Source organism: Scyliorhinus canicula, chromosome 5, assembly GCF_902713615.1.
Source record: "Scyliorhinus canicula chromosome 5, sScyCan1.1, whole genome shotgun sequence".
Lineage (NCBI taxonomy): Eukaryota > Metazoa > Chordata > Chondrichthyes > Carcharhiniformes > Scyliorhinidae > Scyliorhinus > Scyliorhinus canicula.
The window spans coordinates 118,959,147-118,981,469 of record NC_052150.1 but is presented as its reverse complement, the minus strand read 5'-3'; the positions used below and the strand labels follow the sequence as shown (position 1 = coordinate 118,981,469).

General features: G+C 45.3%; 1 protein-coding gene across 2 annotated transcripts in view; it reads right to left on the bottom strand.

Moving 5' to 3' along the window:
* The window catches only part of pdk4 (pyruvate dehydrogenase kinase, isozyme 4), a 47,491-nt gene extending 25,689 nt beyond the window's left edge, over positions 1–21,802 (bottom strand). The window contains exons 1-5 of one of the 2 annotated variants that reach the window (XM_038797545.1): positions 21,571–21,802; positions 19,674–19,815; positions 6,574–6,645; positions 2,664–2,848; positions 1,126–1,215 (exon numbers count right to left, since the gene is read on the bottom strand). In XM_038797545.1, the coding sequence (XP_038653473.1) occupies positions 1,126–1,215; positions 2,664–2,848; positions 6,574–6,645; positions 19,674–19,815; positions 21,571–21,760 (679 nt within the window). In that variant the 5' untranslated portion in view covers positions 21,761–21,802. The remainder of the gene's footprint in view (positions 1–1,125; positions 1,216–2,663; positions 2,849–6,573; positions 6,646–19,673; positions 19,816–21,570) is intronic. The other variant, XM_038797544.1, reaches the window with a different exon arrangement.
* Positions 21,803–22,323: the final 521 nt, after the last annotated feature.

Sequence of the window (22,323 nt, the reverse complement as noted above, 5' to 3'; positions counted from 1 at the left end):
GGAATCCCCCACGGCACAGGCTTGCCCGCAGATTGGTGGGCCCCGATCGCGGGCCAGGCTACTGTGAGGGCCCCCCCCCCCCCAGTCAAAGACCGCACCAGCCAGCCTACCAGCCAGATCCTGCCATGTGGGACCATGTCCAATCCGCGCCGGCGGGACTGGCCAGATACCGACGGCTGCTCGGCCCATCGGGGCCTGGAGAATTGCCTGGGCCCCGACCGGCGTGGAGTGAACCCTGGGATTCACGCCACCCCCCGGGGAATCTCTGACCTGACCTTGGGGGGGGGGGGGGGGGGGGGGGGGGTGTCGGAGAATCCCACCCATGGTGGTAAGCATGCAATCATCTGCTTACAGCACGTTCAATTTTTTTCCAAAGGCAAACTTCACCGAAATAGTAATCTAGAGATTGAATTTTAAAAAACAGAATTACACCTTTGGTCCTGCTCGGAGCCTGAGCCATACACTGTCTTTATCAGACTGAAATGTCTGAATATTGGGTGCAGCATAATAGCAATGTCCCTCCCCCAAAACAAAATTGTATGATTTTTATCTTGCCACCTCCCAGAGATAGCACAAATCGGATTTGAAACTTAGTGGAATGGGAGAAATTAAATCTGGATTCTTGTGCCAATTCTTGAAATACTCCAGGATTTAGGGGAAAACAAAATGGAAGCATTTTCCCACCATTTAAGTGGAATAACTCCTCTTTTTTCTAAAAAAAACAGTATTCCATTGGCAGTGGCACATTCGCAGTGTCATTTCAGCTGCTTCAATAATTAGCACTTCTTTTGTGTGTGTGTGTGGGGGGGGGGGCAGGGATGTGGGCATCGCTGGCTTAGCCAACATTTATACGCTCATCCCTAATTGCTCTTGAGACGGCGATGATAAGCAGTCATCTTGAACCCTGCAGTCAGTCTGGTAGGGAGAGAGGTGCAAGTCAGAGTAGTGTGGGGCCTTTATGGGGGGAGGGGGCCTTTATGGGGGGAGGGGGCCTTGGGAGTTGCATGCTAATGGAATATCTTGCAAATTCAAAATATTATTAACAATATGGAAATAGTGATATAGTGTAGATAAACTAATGCTACAACATTTCAGTTACTGCATTTCATTCCATATATTACTTACCTTTCACCACTTCAACCACATCACAGTTAGGGTCAATGCCACCTATGTGTTTGGGATGTGCTGGATTACTTCGGCCATCAAAAACAAGAGCTGGTATGATAATAAAGTAACAAAAAGGATTTGTCTTAGGTGGCTTTGTTACATTACATACCAAGAAATTCCTCTTCATAAGAGGTGTTAAGTAGTCAGTACCTTTATTCGAATTCAAACTTCATCAATGGCCAGACCCCAAATCTTTGACAGATGGTTTATATTACTGACAACATCTACTCAATTTTTTCAACTATTAAATATTGCTCAATTCTATTGCAAAGCCAAATTAATGTCCAGACAACTCACACTGATAGTAGCACCCTATACTTCCAAGGCAACTGATACTATCAGAAATAGCACCATCTAATTTGAAAGTGCAATTAAGTTTTGTGGGCCCATGTATTTTATACCAGAAATATTGCAATATAAAAACAAAAAGTGTAAATTATTTCTAATCCCAATTTATTTGTAATTCAAGTTCAGTTCAACATTTGTTGAAACATAACAACGGTGCATAAAGAACTAAATACAACAAAGGAATATGGACAAAAGCTTACCACACTTACATGCAATGTTTTTAGAAGTATAGTTAGAGAAGGAAGGTGAAAAGGGTGAATGTGGGGTCGTTAAAGAATAATGCCGATAAGACTGCAATGGACAGGAAGGAAACAAAGAATGTTAAGAGAGCATTTTATATCCATTAACAGGACAGAATCCCAGAATGTAATGAAACCTAAATAATCGGTAGTTAATGAATTTAATAATTCCCCAGAACCTGTGGGTTGGTAGTCAGGCTAATGGAACAACTATTCTGATGGCCAGTGGGTACACCTAACATTTTTAGTAAAAGCAATTAAATTTTAAAGAATTTGTAGTGTGCAAGTTACTTTAAAAATCTGGAGCAATTAATGTAAACCAAGTAATTTCTGTTTGGAAAACTAGAACAGGAGTTCTACGTTCTATGTTTTATGTTCGAAGGAGTATGTCGTTCAGCCCCTCAAACCTGTTCGCTATTCAGCGAGATCATGACTAATCTAATCTCAACTCCAATTTCCCACCTTTAATCTAGATCCCTGATACCCTTACCTAACAGAAATTGGTCCAGCATCCAGAACTATTTGGGACAGTATGCCCATTTTCCACTAACTTATTTAACTCCTGAAAAGCCTAGATATGGAGATGTGGGCATGTGCTTGGAGTGTGGATTCCCCATCGGTCTACCAATCTTTCTCCACCGCATTCCAGGTTGTGGAAACCTTCTATTTCAGATCTTCTCTCCCCTCCATTATCCTCCTTATGTATTTCTCCACATGGGTTGCTTGCTCTGCTGTGGGCTGTCCAGCACTTTTTGTTTTTATTTCAGATGTCCAGCATCTACCATATTTCACTTTTGCATCAACCCTGTAAATGTTTTGACATGGCATCAACAGCTGGCATATTGTAGTTAGAGCTACTATTATGGTGAGTTGTCACTGTTGACCATATAGCTTTCCACTCATACTTACTGTGCTGGTTGATGAGCATGCGGATAGAGATTCGGCTCAAATAGAATCGGTCTAAAAAGTATTGCACATTCTGATTAGTTACGGGATCCACCCCAAATGCCTCTTTATACTCTATGACTCCCTGGGCCATAGTCGGAACGACATCATTGTGCCGATTTCGGATGTTGATCAGTGAATCTGAGAAGCTAAAACATACAGTGCTAATAAATCATTTATAATATAGTATATCACTTAAAATAACGCCACTTAAGTGATAGTGAGAATAACTAAAATAGGGAGCCCTAAATGTCTGAGTATCATGCTTATTGGAATATTATATATTGCTAGTTGGGCTGAAAAGATATTCAACATGGTGAATCAAGAAATGATCACTGAGAGTCAAGCAGGTTATAGGTCAGTGAAATAACTAGACACAACCAGGGATGAGAGGAGAGAGACTAGGGGGAAGACAGCAAAATGCACATAGGAAACAGTGAGATGAGGCTTAGGAACAGGGAGGCATGGGGAGGAGGAATGGGCAAGAGCAGGAGGGGGGGGGGGGGGCAGGAGGATGGAGGGATCACTGGGTAGAAGGAGGGAGGAGAGAATTTTGATTTTTTTTAAAAAACTTTTCATTTAATGTGTTGTTGAAAATGATGATGGGAAATATATTTTGGTCAACCGCAAAATACCTGTGCAGTGGAATTGTATGTTGTGTCACTATGCTATTATCCTGTAGCAGAGGACAGTTTGCTGACTCACTACTTCCAGCTATGACAATATCCTCTGCTGTATACTCACAGGCCTGAAAGGGTCAGTGCGATCGGTGGGACCAGAAGCGGATGTGAAATCCACTCCCGTCCTCCATAGGCTCCTGACAGCGATTTCACACTGGCTGGCCAATTAACTGGCGGCCAGAGTGAAACGTTGCCAGGGAAGGTTGGTGGGTGGGTGGGAAGACAACGAGCGCCAAAACGGGCAAGGGTGCAGGCTGGCTGTTTCACATGGCTGGAGGTTGACAACTGTTGTGGAAGTTCCTCAGGGAGCTGCAGTGTTGTTGAAAGGATATTTCCGGACTTCCGGTGGCGGCTATAGGGGAGTTAGACGCCCATTTGGTGACTCTCCCTCTGGTCGGATTTTTGGACCTTTCCCCGGACATTTTTTTGGTTTTGAATGGTGGACTTGAAAGCTGAGGCAATTGGGCACCGTTTCCACGTTTTAGTGTATGGAGCAAAGGACCAGAAGTGCACAAAAGGGCAGAAATAAGAAGTTCGCCACGAGCGGTGTTGAAGCTGCAGAGGGAGACAGTATGGCCGAGGACCAGACTCCTGGGGTGGCAGCTCAGCGACCAACAGACCCGGTGATGCAGGCCATCCAGGATGGTTTTGCCAGGCAGAAGCGGGAATGTTTGGACCCGATTAAATAATCAATCGATCGACTAGAGCGTAGATTGAACGCCCAGGATCGGGCGATTCAGAAGGTCGAGAAGGCGCTGGCTGAGCAGGAGGAGCATCACACAGCAGTGGAGTTGGAGGCGGGGATGTTTTAGGAACAGCAGAAAAGGCTCCTGGAGAAGGTGGAGGATCTAGAGAATAGGTCTCGGCGGCAGAACTTAAGAATTGTCGGGCTCCCGGAGGGGGCTGAGGGAGCAGATGCTGCAGCATACGTAGCGGGAACGTTTGAAAAACTGCTGGGGGAGGGGGCATTCCCCCAACTGTTGGAGGTGGACAGGGCGTACCGAGCACTTGCAAGGAAGCCGCGAGCAGGGGACCCTCCGAGGGCAATGGTCGTGAGATTCCACAGGTTCCTGGACAAGGAACGCATTCTTCGCGGGGGCCAAGTGAACGCGGAGTTCTAAGTGGGACAACAGCATCCTGCGGGTGTACCAGGACCCGAGTGTGGAGGAAGAGGGCAGGCTTTAACCAAGTCAAGTCTATTTTCTTAAAGAAGCAGGTGAAGTTCGGTCTGCTGTATCCGGCACATCTTTGCATCACGCATGAGGACCAGCATCACTATTTTGAGTCATCCGATGAAGCGCTGGACTTTGCTAAAAGGACTGGTGGGGGTCTGAGAATTTTCAAACTTTGAGACAACTTGTTGGCCTATATTGGGCCCCTTTGTTCTGTTTTTTTCCCGTTTTTAAATTGGCTATGCCTTCTCTTATTATTTTGTGTCTGTTTAGCTCACTGGGCTAAATCGCTGGCTTTGAAAGCAAACTAAGGCAAGCCAGCAGCACGGTTGGATTCTCGTAACAGCCTCCCCGAACAGGCGCCGGAATGTGGTGACTAGGGGCTTTTCACAGTAACTTCATTTGAAGCCTACTCGTGACAATAAGCGATTTTCATTTTTTGGGGTTTCGTTGAAGAAAAAAAAAAGAGGGGGGGGGGGGGGGGGGGGAGTCGATTTTTCATTTTTGGATTATTTTTCTCGGTGGATGTTGGCAATGTCCCTTGTTTTTATTGATGTGCACTTTGTGGGATGGAGACGTGCCTGTTTGAGTTTCGGTGGGGGGTGCTTTTGTTTTGTGTTTTCTTGCTGTTGGGTGTTTTGTTTGGGGATTGATGGATGAGGGAGTTTGTTTGTACGAGTGGGCGAGGGGAGTGAGGGAACAATAGGTAGGAGACTTCTTGGCGCCAGGGGCCACCAAGCTAGCTGGGTGAACTAGCTCACGGAAGCACAGTGGGGGGGATGCATACGTTAGGTTTACTAGATGGGTTAGGTTTTAGAGTAGTGTTGCTGGGGGGGCGGGGGTGGATGGGTTCTGCTGACGAGGGAGGGACTTCGGTGGAGGGACACTCAGGAGGTCGGGGGTGGGGGCTACCATGGGGTGGATCGGAGGAGGTGCGCGCAGGGGCTGGAGGTGGGCCCAAGCAAGGGGATGGCTGATCGGTGGGGGCACTTTGCCCCCCAACTAGGCTGATCACCTGGAATGTTCAGGGGCTAAATGGGCAGGTAAAGAGGGCACATGCGTTTGCGCACCCGAGGGGACTGATGACGGACGTGGTAATGTAGCAGGAGACGCACCTCAGAGTAGTGGACCAGGTCAGATTGAGGAAAGGCTGGGTCAGTCAGGTCTTCCACTCAGGGCTGGACAGACTATAGGGGTTGCGATCCTGGTTAACAAGCGGGTGACATTTGAGGTGGGAAAAATAGACTTGGATGTGGGACGTTGATATATCATGGTCAGTGGTAAGCTGCAGGGGATGAAGGTAGTGCTGGTCAATGTATATGCGCCAAATTGGGATGATGGCGATTTTATAAAGAGGGTGTTCGGGAAGATTCCGGACCCGGCAGGGGTTTGCCGACGCCATGTCCAAGGTATTAAATAAGAGGGTGGCAATGAGTCCAGAGGTGGCGGTTTTCGGGGTGTCACAGGATCCAGGAGGAGAAAGAGGCAGACATTCTGGCCTTTACTTCCCCAGTAGCCCGGAGGCAGATATTACTAGCATGAAGGGACTCAAAGCCCCCGAAATCGGAGACCTGGCTATCTGACATGGCTAGCTTCCTCCACCTGGAGAAAATTAAGTTCGCCATAAGAGGGTCTCTGTTCGGGTTCACCCGGATGTGGCAACCATTCGTCGACTTCTTTGCAGAGAATTAATCGTCAGCAGAAGTAGGGGGGGGGGGGGGGGGGGGGGTGTAGGCCGCCGAGTCAATTGGCCTGCACAAAAGCACCCAGGCCACTATAAATCCTGGTCGATTGGGGCTTTAACATGCAATTGAAACATAACTGTTGGTGAATGCGCTTTTGATTCCTGTTAACAGTGATATGACGCGTCGTCATTATGAAGTTGGGAAACAACATTATCTCGTACAATTTCCTGCTCATTCAGGTTGGTTGGGCATTAAAAGCTGCAACATAAAATTCTGGCCATATATTTTATTGGAAATACAAGTGAATTTATGAAATCAGATTGGAATCTTAACTCACTCTGTCAAAACTCTGTAATTATCAGGACTTTTATCCAAAAATTCCAGAATGTCGGTGAGACTTTGTACATACCTAAAACAGACAAAACAAAGAGACAAAATGCAGTTTCATTTCATCTAAAAAATACAATAAAGAAACAGATTTGACATACCAGTGAAATGGTTAGTGTTGGAGGGAAGAAAAATCTCAAAGTCTGTTCGCGACCGCATGATGTTAGTAAAATTTAGTTTAATTCGGAAAAACTGCGCACACAGGAGAGATAGATTTCTGCGACTATCCTGTAGCTCGCAAAAGTCAGCTCTGTCTGTCCTCAGAATTACATGCATATATATTTAAAGTTCTTCAGAGTCACAAGCAGGTATTGACGTCACTGAATCATTCAGAACAATACAAAGTGATCAGAATGCATATTTTCTGGTTCCTGTAATGGGAAGACGATTAAAGAATACAATGTTTCCTTACAATCTCATGGATTAGTGCTTAACATATTTAACTTCTGGAAGAGGTGCGAATGGGTTGGACAATGGATCCCTTAGACTTATTGGGGCCTCCTGTCTTTTCCTTTTCATATTCAAATCCTCTGAGATAATTAAATCATTTCCAATGTGGGTAACTTTAACCCCTTGCTTGCTGGTTTTCCCTTGGTATATGTTTAACCCCTTGCCTGCTGGTTTGCCCTTGACCTGTGCTATTACAATACTTTAAGACATCTTTATTTACCAATCCTGACACATATAGCAATTTCTTCCACTAACAGTTAGTAATTCCTGGTCAACAGAACAATAGACTAGAACATTACAGCGCAGTACAGGCCCTTTGGCCCTCGATGTTGCGCCGACCTGTGAAACCAATCTCAAACCCATCTACACTATTCCCTTATCATCCATATGTCTATCCAATGACCATTGAAATGCCCTAAATGTTGGCGAGTCCACTATTGTTGCAGGCAGGGCATTGCACACCCTTACTACTCTCAGAGTAAAGAACCTACGTCTGACATATTTCCTATATCTATCTCCCCTCAATTTAAAGCTATGTCCCTTCATGCTAGCCATCACCATCCGAGGAAAAAGGCACTCACTGTCCACCCTATCTAATCCTCTGATCATCTTGTATGCCTCTACTAAGTCACCTCTTAACCTTCTTCTAACGAAAACAGCCTCAAGTCCCTCAGCCTTTCCACTTAGGATCTTCCCTCTATACCAGGCAACATCATGGTAAATCCCCTCTGCACCCTTTCCAATGCTTCCACATCCTTCCTATAATACGGCGACCAGAACTGCACGCAATACTCCAAATGTGGCCGGAAGCAGAGTTTTGTACAGCTGCAACATGACCTCATGGCTCCGAAACTCAATCCCTCTACCAATAAAAGCTAACACACCGTACGCCTTTTTAAATAACCCTGCCAACCTGGGTGGCAACTTTCAGGGATCTATGTCCATGGACACCGAGATCTCTCTGCTCATCCACACTACCAAGAATCTTACCATTAGCCCAGTATTCTGTATTCCTATTACTCCTTCCAAAATGAATCACCTCACACTTTTCTGCATTAAACTCCATTTGCCACTTCTCAGCCCAGCTCTGCAGCTTATCCATGTCTCTCTGTAAACTGCAACATCCTTCCACTGCACTGTCCACAACTCCACCCATCCTTCTACGCCCTCCTCCAGGTCATTTATAAAAGTAACAAACAGCACTGGCCCCAAAACAGATCCTTGCGGTACACCACTAGTAACTGAACTCCAGGCTGAACATTTCCCATCAACTCCACCTTCTGTCTTCTTACAGCTAGCCAATTTCCACCTGTTTGATCACATTCTCAAAGATCTCAATAAAGTTTTGTGACCCTTCACAAAACCATGTTGACTATCCCTAATCAAATTATTCCTTTCTAGATGATTATAAATCCTATCTCTTATAATCCTTTCCAAGACTTTTCCCACAACAGAAGTAAGGCTCACTGGTCTATAGTTACCGGGGTTGTCTTTACTCTCCTTCTTGAACAAGGGAACAACATTTTGCTATCCTCCAGTCTTCTGGCACTATTCCTGTAGATAATGATGACATAAAGATCAAAGTCAAAGGCTCTGCAGTCTCCTCCCTAGCTTTCCAGAGAATCCTAGGATAAATCCCATCCGGCCCAGGGGACTTATCTATTTTCACACTTTCCAGAATTGCTAACACCTCCTCCTTATGAACCTCAATCCCGTCTAGTCTAGTAGCCTGTATCTCAGTATTCTCCTCGTCAACATTGTCTTTTTCCTCTGTGAATACTGACGAAAAATATTCATTTAGCGCCTCTCCTATCTCCTCAGACTCCACGCACAACTTCCCACTACTGTCCTCGACTGGCCCTACTCTTACCCTAGTCATTCTTTTATTCCTGGCATACCTATAGAAAGCTTTAGGGTTTTCCTCGATCCTACCTGCCAAAGACTTCTCATGTCCCCTCCTGACTCTTCGTAGCTCTCTCTTTAGGTCCTTCCTAGCTAACTTGTAACTCTCAAGCACCCTAACTGAACCTTCACATCTCATCTTTACATAAGCCTTCTTCTTCTTCTTGACAAGTGATTCAACTACTTTAGTAAACCACGGTTCCCTCGCTCGACCACTTCCTCCCTGCCTGACAGGTACATACTTATCAAGGACACGCAGTAGCTGTTCCTTGAACAAGCTCCACATTTCAGAATAATGTTCCTTGATGGTTATGGAGCAGTCCAGGCTTCAGATCAGAAGCAGAATAAGAGTATAATTATCCATCTCCAATTGTTGAAAATATGGTGTGAACAGAGTAGTTACGAGGGTGTGGAACTGCACTCGCATGCTGGGCTGGTTTTCATTTACAGAACTTTTAAACCGCATGAAAATTCCCCAACTACCATGATAGGGTCAGAATTCTAAATTCCTTGGTTATTAGCTCAAGCCTCTGTCTTACTGGTACAGTAATATAATCACTATTCTACCATAAGCAATTAATACTGTAATCAAGGCAAACACAGTACTTAAAAATATTTGATTTACGTAAAATAATTTATTTCCCCATCTGAAGGTGATCTCTCCTTTACACATCACTGGGACTTTTCTTTTTGGAGATGATTTGCTATTAAAACTCAGTAAAGCTGAAGAATAAAATCACCGAGAATCATTTGGTGGCAGCATTAAAAACCTTTCCACAAACAAATGCAATAAAGAACACATTTACAATAATCTTTACTGTGACAAGTAGGGTTACTTTAACACTACAATGAAGTTACTGTGAAAAGCCCCTAGTCGCCACATTCCGGCGCCTGTTTGGGTACACAGAGGGAGAATTCAGAATGTCTAATTCACCTAACAGCACGTCTTTCGGGACTTGTGGAAGGAAACCCACACAGACGCAGGGAGAACATGCAGACCCCACACAGACATGACCCAAACTGAGAATCCAACCTGGGACCCTGGAGCTGTGAAGCAACAGTGTTACCCACTGTGCTACTATGCCGCCCGCTGCAATTATCCCATATTACAGGAATTGTCCAAGAAATACATCTCCTGTTCCTTGGGGTGCCAACCATCTTCATCAGTCATGCACGCCACAGCAATGAGGCCTAGATTTTCCATGTACCAGCAGAGAATTGCTCATAATCCTGCTCCCCCATGTCCACATATGGGGAGGCATATTGAAATTAAATGTAAATTAGAGAACTATAGTCAGTGGTAAATTTTCATCCATCTGCATCGCCACTATCCTGGCACATTAGTATCAGGCATCCCTCATAACAAAGATGGCAGGAATCTTTTAGGAGCTACTATTATGTGACAGGTCTCACGAAAGGATGATAAAAGCAATGTTTTATAAAGTTTGTGAAGATTGCCCACATCTCAACAAAGCAGCAGACCACCAGGCAAAATTCCTCCTACATTTCAACTGGCTACCAGACAACAGTCAACACTTCTTTGCTCATAAGGCCAGACAAAATAATCCTAGGTCAGAGACACAGATCTTTGGTAGAAATCCTGTGTCTCCTGTAAACAGGACAGAAAGATGCAAAATCCAAGCACAATGGTTATTTGGCTGCATTGGAATATCAAAATCCACGGCCAATGTTATCCTCAGTTAATGTCCACACACAAACATATTCCAGCGCTGTGCAATGTGAGAGCATCTGACAGGGAGAGAGCACGAGATGCAGGCAATGTTCTCCAATTGATACTTGACAACACAGGCACTTGGTTTTAAACCAATTCCAAGAATATAATCCTGCAAAAACTCCCATCCTTTTCTGGCACAAGATCTTGGGTCGGAGCCTGGGTGGAATGAATCTGCTTCCTGCGGTTCAATCGATACAGGTGACCCTGGATTGGAGGCTTTGGAGAGGGGGGGGATTTACTGGTCATAGATATTTTGGGGGTGTCCAATCGTCCGGGGCTGCAGACCAGCCTCTGCTCCACGCCAGCCCCCAATGATATTCCAGACTTGGCTCAATGGGGGAATATGCACTCAGCCAAAGTACTGCAGCTGTTCACCACCACTTTCTCAATGGCAGTTAGGGATGGGCAATAAATGCTGACCTAGCTAGTGACGCCCACATCCCAGAATTTTTTTTTTTTTTTTTAGGGCAGCACGGTAGCATTGTGGATAGCACAATCGCTTCACAGCTCCAGGGTCCCAGGTTCGATTCCGGCTTGGGTCACTGTCTGTGCGGAGTCTGTGCGGAGTTTGCACATCCTCCCCGTGTGTGCGTGTTTTTCCTCCGGGTGCTCCGGTTTCCTCCCACAGTCACAAAGATGTGCAGGTTAGGTGGATTGGCCATGATAAATTGCCCTTAGTGTCCAAAATTGCCCTTAGTGTTGGGTGGGGTTACTGCGTTATGGGGATAGGGTGGAGTTGTTGACCTTGGGTAGGGTGCTCTTTCCAAGAGCCGGTGCAGGCTCGATGGGCTGAATGGCCTCCTTCTGCACTGTAAATTCTATGATCTATGAACCCTTTGCATGACAAAGTATTTTGTAATTTCACTCCTGACAAATCTGGCTCTAATTTTTTAGACTGTCACGGTTTCTAATATTTCACCATTTAGAAATTAAGGGCCAAACAGGATTGCCAACAATTAAATCTATTTGCCAGATTTATCCATTCACTTAATCTATCAAAAAAGCTTCAATCTACACCTATCTTTGTCTCATCTGAAAATAGTAACATTCATGCCACACAGGTGCCAGCCAGTGACGATCTCCAACAAGAAAAGAAATAACCATCTGCCATGATGTGCAAAGGCATTACAACCTCTGAATCCCCACTATCAACATCCTTGGGTTTACAATTGATGAGAAACTGAACTGTACTAATCTGATAAATACTGTGGCTACAAGAGCAGGTCAGAGGCTGGGAATTCCATGGCGAGTAACTCACCTCCTAACTCCGAAAGCTTGTCCACCATCTACAAGCTACAAGTCAGGAGTGTGTTGGAACACCCTCCAGTTACCAGGGGCTGTATTCTCCCCTACCCGGCGGGGCGGGGGGGTCCCGGCGTGGCGGAGCGGTGCCAACCACTCCAGCGTCGGGCCTCCCCAAAGGTGCGAAATTCTCCGCACCTTTAGGGGCTAGGCCCGCGCCGGAGTGGCTCCCGCTCGCCCACAGGCGTTGGGGCTGGCCGAAAGGCCTTCGCCGGTCGGCGTGAGTCCGCGCATGCGCCGGAGCGTCAGCGGCTGCTGACGTCACCACTGGAGCATGCGCGGTGGAAGGGGTCTCTTCCACCTCCGCTATGCTGGAGGCCGTGGAAGAAAAAGAGTGCCCCCACGGCACAGGCCCGCCCACCAATCGGTGGGCCCCGATCCCGGGCCAGGCCACCGTTGGGGCACCCCCCGGGGTTCGATCAACCCCCCGCCCCCCGGGTCCGATCGCGCCCCCCCCCCCCGGGTCCGATCACACCCCCCCCCCCAGGGCCAGCTCGCACCGCCTGCTCCCACCGGCACCAGAGGTGGTTTAAACCACGTCGGCGGGAGAGGCCTGACAGCGGCAGGGACTTGGGTTCATCGTGGGCTGGAGAATTGCCGCGGGGTGGCCCGCCGACCAGCGGGGCGCGATTCCCACCCCCGCCGATTCCCGGGTGGCAGAGAATTCCGGCCATGGCAGGGGCGGGATTTACGAAGGCCCCGGGCGATTCCCCAACCCTGCTGGGGGGGTGGGGGGGGGGGTCGGAGAATTCCACCCCATGTTGAGTTCAGCTCCAACAACACTCAGGAAGCTCGACATCATCCAGGACAAATTAGCCCATTGATTGCCACTTTCAATATTCAATCCCTCCATCGCCAACACACAATAGCACAATAAGTGTTGATGCCAGGGCAGGATTTGTGGACTTTGAAGACAGCAAAACTGGTGCTGGACCAATTCAGCGGCCATTGAGTGACTGGCACCACAGCGCATCGTGGAACACTGTCAATTCCAATGGAAAACAGTGTCTGATTCGCCGGGGTCAGGATTGACATTAGAGAGGATGAAAAGCTGCAGCCACATGTCAGCACTCCACTCCCTACATAAACCTACTCCCAGCTAGCAAGATGGCACTGGTTGTGCTGGAGCACGGCCACCTCCCAATGGGTCAGCTGGGGCCAGAGAGCACCTGGGGAGGGGCCAGGGGGGATAACCTTCCAACCCGTGGCCCTAAGTTCACAGTAGGCGTGCGCAGCTTCATAGTTGCCGTGCAGGCTGCGGTAATGGTGTTCCGTGCCTGTCCACCCCGACCCTACAGCCCACCTCCCGCTACTCCCACACTCCTGGCAGAAGCCCTCCCCAGCCAGTGGCACAACTGTCAGCAAAACTATGGCAATGTTTGACACTTTCTGTACCATCTCTCTCCCTCCACGACGCCTGTTTTAAGATTTTGAAAAACACAAGTGAACCTCCCTGCCGGGAATTCCCCCAGTGGAGGCGGAGAATCACAGAGGCGCGGAGAATACCGAGTCAGGCCCACTAATGTTATGCCAATGGTGTTTAATGTATGTGTGGGGTGGCGTGATGTGGTGTCAAACCGGTGCCCGGCATATTTTCGGAGTCAAAAGGCAGGACGGTTAGGGCAGCACGTAGCACAAGTAGCTAGCACTGTGGCTTCACAGCGCCAGGGTCCCAGGTTCGATTCCCTGCTAGGTCACTGTCTGTGCAGAGTCTGCACGTTCTCCCCATGTCTGCGTGGGTTTCCTCCGGGTGCTCCAGTTTCCTCCCACAGTCCAAAGACGTGCAGATTAGGTGTTTTGGCCATGCTAAATTGCCCTTAGTGTCCAAAAAGGTCAGGAGGGGTTGTTGGGTTACGGGGATAGGGTGGAAGTGAGGGCTTGGGTGAGCCGGTGCAGACCCGATGGGCTGAATGGCCTCCTTCTGCACTGTATGTTCTATGTTCTGAAACCGATTCTCTGCCCAATCAAGTTTCACAATTTTGGCGTCGGCCGATCGAGAATCCCACCCATAATCTTGGCCACCTAAAAGGGTGGCAGACCGATGGGAACATGACAATCTGCAAGATCCCCTCCAAGCTACTCACCACCCTGAAACTATATCGCTGTCCCTTTACTGTTGTTGAGTCAAAATCCTGGAAATCTGTTCCTAACAGCACTGTGGGCATAACGATGGCAATTAGGGGTGGGTAATAAAAAGTGGCCTAGCCAGTGAGGCACACATCCCATGAAATGTTTTTAAAAACTGTGGATGTGGTTATCTAATACATCACCTAAGTTGTTAATAAATAGTGAATAATTGGTGCACCAATTGAGTCTTGTGAGACACCACAGGTCATATCTGACTAATTAGAGCATCTACCCATTATTGCTATTCTCACTCTCTCCTTTTGATGAGGCAATTTGTTAACCTGATCAATAATTTACTTTTAATTCCCTAATCTTCAACTTTAGCTAAGATTCTTGTGAGGAACTTTATTAAACACCTACTGGAGACCCATATGAATAAAATCCATAGACACTCTGCCCACTACTTCATCACCTTTTCAAACAATTCAATCAGATTCATAAAGCACAATCTAACCTTCACAAAACCATGCTGGTTCTCTCTGATCAGCTGAAATGTTCAAGGGCACCTATCATCCTGTCCTTAATTATTGACTCTAGCACTCTCTAACAACAGAGGATTGTAAACTCGTCTATTAATCCCTAGTTTCCCTCTGGCACCTTTCTTAAATACCGTAGCAGTGACATGCAGAATTTTACAACCTAAAGGATCAGTTAGGAACATAGGAACTAGGAGCAGAAGAAGCAATTCAGCCCTTCGGGCCTGCTCCGCCATTTAATCGGATCATGGCTGATCTCTTCTTGGTCTCAAATTCACTACCCTGCCTGTTCCCGTATCTCAGTAGTCGATTTTTAAAATCAAAAATATGTCTATTTCCTTTGTGAAACCATTGAATGATTCAGTCAGTGTCTACCACACTATGGGGCAGCAAATATCACAAATTCACTACCCTCTCTGTGAAAGGTAGTTCCTACTCATCTCAGTTTCAAATCTACCGCCTCTCAACCTATATCTGTGACCTCTCGTTCTAGATTGCCCCAGGAGGGGGAACATTTGGTCTACATTTACTTTATCAATCCATTTTTGTATTTTATATACCTTGATCAGATCTGCTCATTCTTCTGAACTCCAGCGAGTATAGCCCCAAACTGTTTAATTTCTCTTCATACGCCAACCCTTTCATCCCCAGAATCAATCTGCTGATCCTCCTCTGAACTGCCTCCAATGCCACCTCATCCTTCCTAAAATAAGGAGACCCAAACTGGGCACAAAACCCCAGATATGGTCTCACCAACACCGTATACAATTGCAACAACACTTATCTACTTTTATACTCAGTCCTTTTGCAATAAACGCTAACATTCCATTTTTCCTGAATCCAGAGAACTCAGAAGATTATAGTTAGGGTATTTACAATGTTAGCACTTTCTTATAAAACCCTGGGACAGAAATCATTTGGTTGTGGGAATGTTTATTTTGCTGGTGCCATTAAATTCTTCATTACTATTATCCTGCTTATGTTAATTTTGCAGAGTTCCTTCCCTGACTCAAAAACAGTTCCCTTGGAATGTCTGGAAGACTGACCTCTCCTTTATAGTAAATACTGATGCAAATGATTAATCAGCCCTTCTGCCATTTCCTCATTTTAATTGATATTGCTATTATCCGTTTTCAAGAGGCCCCACATTTCTCCTTATTCCTAATGTAATTGCAAAAGATTTTGATATCCATTGTAATTGTTTTTTTCAATTTTTTGGATCATTTGCTATGTGCTTTGTCACTCTGTGAACTGCACATCCAAACTTAATTCTGAAGTCTATGTCTTTCCTCAAATCTTTAAGGATGTGAGATAATCCAAAGTGCTTTGTAGTGCAAATACAGCAACTGAACTTTACAGCCTCAGGCTCTACAGTTTGCTTCTTTATCCTGAAGCCAGTGAGCCGTTTGTAAAATACTTTTTGCCTAACAAAATAGAAGTTTTTTTTTAAATGTGGTCTGCAATATATCATAAAGCAGTCACACTAAAGCACTCCTGAATTTGAAAAATATCAGCAAGGGCAATTCCAAATTGAATATCAATGGACCACGGGACTATTTTATTCCAAAGCACTGTGTGTACAATGCAAGGAAAATGCTTCCGCTACAAGATCATTGTAGGAATGCAATCAGATTGTTCTTGATGGAAAAAGTGATAACACCATTGAAATGATCCAAAACCTTTCACAAATCATTTCAAATTAGACGAGTTCTACTTCTGGTAAGTTAACAAAAATATTGCACAGAAATAACTTACACATGGCATTGAAAAAATATCTCTTCCTTCATACTTGGCATTTTCAGTATTACTAAGCATTCAGGTATCACGTTCTCTAGAGAGGTAATTTCTATCAATTTATGATTACATACAGCATTATAAAAGGTGTACACTTATATTTAGAAGTAGTTTGAGTGGAGGAGACATCGGTTTTCAATGCTTGAAATAAAGAATTGCCAAGGAACGGTAATGGTAGATGCAGGAAGGATGCCCCCGAAGGTGGGGTGTCTAGAACCAGGGCTTATAGTCCAAGAATACAGGGTAAACCTTTTAGGGACTGAGATGAGGAAACAATTCTTCACCTAGAGAGTGGCAAGCCTGTGCAATTTCCTACCACAGGAAGCAGTTGAAACCAAAACATGGTATGATTTCAAGAAGGAGTTAGATATAGCTCTTAGGGCGAAATCAAGCTATTGAACTGAGTGCAGAATAATTATAATGAATGGCGGAGCAAGCTCGAAGGGCTGAATGACCTTCTCCCACTCCTATTTTCTATGTTTCTATGTAAACCCTCAGAATATATGTCATGTTGGATACTAATGCTCACTGAACAGCGAATCAGATTAACCTATTTTTAAATAATAAATTTTTAACCATTAACTGGAGTAAACTGGCTTCAGCGCTCTCTGTATTTGTTGACTGTTGCTTGCTTTATTAGTTTTTCATTAAACATATTTTAACAATCCAAGAATTGTACTTTTTCCAAAGTACTAACCTTGAAGCTGTAGAATTATAGCTAATATTTCTACACAATACTGGTTTGTATTTTTTCCTGTATTCCTTTTTACAAGCTTCCGAAACATAAAAGACCAGTCAATTACAGGATAACATTAGACCATAAGCACTCGACTCCCTGAGTGGTCTGACGCCACCACCTCCACTGCTTCCTCCAAGATCAGCAACAGTTGGAAGTTAAACCTAAATTCCTATGTGCTCTTCATACAAAAATCAGTAAGGTCAAGTGAAAGTCAAGTCACCCCCCCCCCCCCCCGCCCCCCCTTCCCCGCCCCACCCAATCCATTTCCAACTCAGCCTCACTAAACAACGTGGGAAAAAAATCTTTCCAGCTAGTATGGCAGTTTACTACTAAAATACATTTTGAAACTCTGGATCTGTACTAAAATAAACAAAAAGCAACGCAGGGGCAATTAATTGATCCGGACAATTCAAAAATGTTTACGCCATCTTTGCATTGACGACTAGAAAGCATAGATGTAGTTAAGATTGGCGGAACATCTTTCTTAGTATATACTGTATAAAACTTATTGTGGCTCAGCATCAGCAGTCAAATTTTTGGTGATCAGCTCAGTGGTAGTCTTTTCTTGAAAAGGTGGAATGCTTCCCATAACTGCTGCTTTCCTCTTAATAGTCCATTTTGTCCTACTTGGCACTCACTATTTTGGTGTAAAGCTCACTGCAGCTTCAGAGAAAGCACAAAGACGGAGTGTGGATTTGTTTTTCAGCTGTCGAGTCGTTTCAAACTATCAGCTGAAATTTAAAAAGTCTGCAGACTCAAAAGCAATTCCATAATGTTTATGCTACTGGCGAGTAACATTTTGCTTATTACTCACAAGCTTCAATCACAAAGCATTTAAATCAATTACAATAAAGTTGGCCTTTAAAAATTTAATAATTCAGTATCTTTTTCACCCCAGAATGATGAAGTATTTTATTTTGCCACCAAGCTGAAATCTGAACAATGCCAGGCCACACAATATTTTTATCTTCTCCTATTTCTCAACATTTTTATGCAGCCAACGTCAAGCTTTTCTTTAAACAATTTGAATACTTTTTCGCTGATCGACACAAGTCAACTGAAACTAATTTTTTTCTTTTAAATATATTGTCTTTTGAAACTAGCATAAAATATTTAAAGGATAAAAAAGCCTTCAACATCTATATCTGCATTAAATGTAGCCAATAGGGATTTCATTCACTGGCTGACGAGCTGGTGAGACTCCTTCATTGCCTTCCCCCCGAGATCAATGACACTGGAGTCATGTTCAGTGTGAGCTGCCAGCCAATAAGAGACAACAGCTCCAGTGAACATCAGCACCACTGAGGAGGCGGTGGCCGATATTGCTATGCTGCTAAGGGTGGCACGGTGGCACAGTGTTTAGCACCGCTGCCTCAGAGCACCACGGACCCGGATTCAATTCCGGCCTCGGGTGACGTGTGTGGAGTTTGCACTTTCTACCCCGTGTCTGCGTGGGTTTCATCCGGGTGCTCCGGTTTCCTCCCACAGTCCAAAGATGTGCAGGTTAGGCGGATTGGCCATACTCAAATTGCACCTTCGTGTTCAAAGATGTGTGGGTTAGGTTAAAGGGTTATTGAGATAGGGTGGTGGAGTGGACTTGGGTGAAGTGCTTTCAGAGGGTTAGTAAAGATTGGCTGATTGGCTTCTCACTGCAGAGATTCTAATCCAAGGCCCAGTATCATTGCTCGATTCCAGGCGAGGTGGCAGGAGCACCGGGGAGCTGCATTGAGGGGGTGATGTAGTGGGCATGGGAACCTTGGTGCTGAGTGCCCATTTGATTAAATAACAACCCCCCCCCTCCTGCCCAATCAAACAAGCCATGGGATAGGGCATTAAATTCTGCCCCTAGTTTTGTATCAGCCCCTCGCTGGTAAAATTAACTTAAATTACTTCCCACAGTTATACCTAGCACAGAGCAAGAAAGATTCCTATTAAAATTATCCATCGTCAACAAACTCCTGAACAATGAAATATGAGTAGTAAGGGCGTGGAATGCCCTGCCTGCAACAGTAGTGGACTCACCAACACTAAGGGCATTCAAATGGTTATTGGATAGACATATGGATGATAAGGGAATAGCGTAGATGGGCTTTAGAGTGGTTTCACAGGTCTGCGCAACATCGAGGGCCGGAGGGCCTGTACTGCGCTGTAATGTTCTATGTTCTTTAAATGGCATTGGTGCAATTTCATCAAATCAAATCAAAAATGGTTAAAATAAAGTAAACATTTACAAGTTGATATAGAGTTTCTTTGCTCTTTCATAATGTTACAGATGGTGCCAGGAAATGCCAAAAGTGATATTTTATTGTGTACCTTGATCGAAAAGCAAGTAACATGATTGAAAGCAGTTATTATCTTTATAGGGATGTTCAAGTAATTGTCCAGAAAAAACTGTCAAGCTGTTGGGAACCCAACAGAGAAACAGAAAGACACCACTAACCATGATGCCAACCCCTCAATAAAAAAATTTACTAAAATTCAATCATTAAAAAATTCCTTACTCTGCCTATTTTCTCATCACTCACCAACTTTGGACAGTTTGAACAGATGGAGTTCCCAGCAAATTATCTGGAAGCAGATTGATTTCCTTCATGATATTCGAAAGCCGTACTGGAAGTTCTTGTCGTAGAAATGTGAAGGACGTCTTCTCACAACCATTTCTGGAGCCTAAGATAAACAGTATGATCAGGAATACTATACAGATTGCCATGAAATCAAAGTTTCCCATCAAATGCAAAGAGTGGCCAGGAAGAAAAGAGAAAAAAAAAAGTCTTATATTAAAGTACTCTTAATTTTACTGATTAGCTCAAATGCAACAACAAGGTGTTCCGCCAACATTCTTGCATTGTGTCCCATTGGAGCTTTTGAATCCAGCATTATGAGGCAAACAGCAATGTACAAAATATTGTAGAGACATGTATTCCAGTACATATCTAAATACTGATACAACTAAAATCAGTCCTGTTTTGGAACACCCATCTACATTCAACAAATGGAGCAGCTCAAGTATTCTCCAGTGAAAATGCTCACACTACTGAACACAACTAAAAGTGTTTGAGAAAACACCTGCATATATGCACCAAAATCCCTTTAGTAATCGAATAGGCTTGTAAAGATTTATCAAAGAACAATCTCTTGCCTTCCACTTCTATTAAAATATAACCTTTTGGGTTTTAATGATGTTTAAATACCAAGACATTTTTAAGTGAACAACTGCTTGGCTTCCCCCAAGGTACTTCTGAATTATCGTCTCAAATGAATTTTTGTTTTTAATCCATAACCTAGAAAACGGTCATGCTCATTTGAAGCAGGTGGAAACATGATTCCGTATGGTTTAAAAACTGAGACATAAAAATCTTCAGACTTTCCTTGGTGAAAATCCTTATGCTGCTTAACATTATGGCAATGCACATAACAATACAAGATATGCACTGTTTGTAATAATAGCTTGGGACTGACTTTTGTTTAGAACAAAGTTCAGCTAAATATGGCTCTCATAACAGCCAAGAATGCAAAGAGCTCCGAAGTTGCATATCACTTTGAAAAGAAACAGAAAGAACATATGAAGGTCAACATAGAGGCATGAACAATGACATCTTACATTACTGTTACAATAAATGGTATATTGTGTGCTCAATAGTGTCTTTGAAAACTTTCAAAAATTCCAAAATACCCTGCTCCAAATATTCTAGGTTATAGCTGTGTTATGAGGCATCTGATGATGCCTACCATTCTTGTTGTGCTAATTTTGTACTGTGGTTATTTTTGTCACAAACAAATTAATAGAATTGTGATTAAAACTTATTCAAAGGTCAGAAAGAAGCACAAAAGGTGCGATTGGTAGCAATGACAAAAGCCAAACATTGAACAAAGATATTTAAATAATAATTAATGAATCCTGTAAGGAAAATTAACATGGGGGGGGGGTACAGAGACAGATGGGAAGGGGGAGGAGGTGGGGGCAAATGGACAGACAGGGTGGGGGCGCCGGGACAGTGGGAGGTGGGGGCACATGGATAGAGGGGGGGGGCACCGACAGAGGGGGTGGGGTCACCAAGACAGTGGGGGAGGGGGGTCACCAAGACAGTGGGGGAGGGGGGGCACCAAGACAGTGGGGGAGGGGGGGGTCACCAAGACAGTGGGGGAGGGGGGGTCACCAAGACAGTGGGGGAGGGGGGGGGTCACCAAGACAGTGGGGGAGGGGGGGGTCACCAAGACAGTGGGGGAGGGGGGGGTCACCAAGACAGTGGGGGAGGGGGGGGTCACCAAGACAGTGGGGGAGGGGGGGTCACCAAGACAGTGGGGGAGGGGGGGGGGTCACCAAGACAGTGGGGGGGGGGGTCACCAAGACAGTGGGGGAGGGGGGGTCACCAAGACAGTGGGGGGGGGGGGGGGAGCTGGGACATCGCAGTGCCTTCTTACCGAAGTCCAGGAACTGCTTCATGGAGAGTGGCGACGGGGAGAACTTGGAGAAATGCTCCAGCTGTCTTGGGGCTGAGGCTGAAGTCGGAGCCGAGGCTGAAGTCGGAGCCGAGGCTGAAGTCGGAGCCGGGGCTAGGGTCGGAGCCGGGGCTGAGCTCCGGCCCTTGAGCAACCAGCGGAGAATCTTCATCGACGAGTCCGAGCCGCTCAGTGAGTGGCAACAAGTGCATCCAATCATACAGAGGAGCTGAGTACTCCTCAGGTCTGATTGGCTGAAATCTGACAGCTCAGCGGAGTTCTGGTCTTCATTGTGACGATTGGTTCCGAGGCAGCCAATGGGAATGGCCGAAAACAATAACATCTGGCTATTGGCCACTTGCTCATAAACACATGGTGACGTTTTATCAGCAGGAGGCGCTGATACCAGGGTTTAGGTGAAACCAGGTAAAACTAAGGTCCAGGTGAAACCAGAATACAGGTGAAACCAGTGTCCAGATGAAAACAGGGTCCAGGTGAAAACAGGGTCCAGGTGAAAACAGGTGAAACCAGTGTCCAGATGAAAACAGGGTCCAGGTGAAAACAGGGTCCAGGTGAAAACAGAATACAGATGAAAACAGGGTCCAGGTGAAACCAATGTCCAGGTGAAAACAGGGTCCAGGTGAAACTAGGGTCCAGGTGAAAACAGGGTCCAGGTGAAACCAGTGTCCAGGTGAAAACAGGATCCAGGTGAAAACAGAATACAGGTGAAACCAG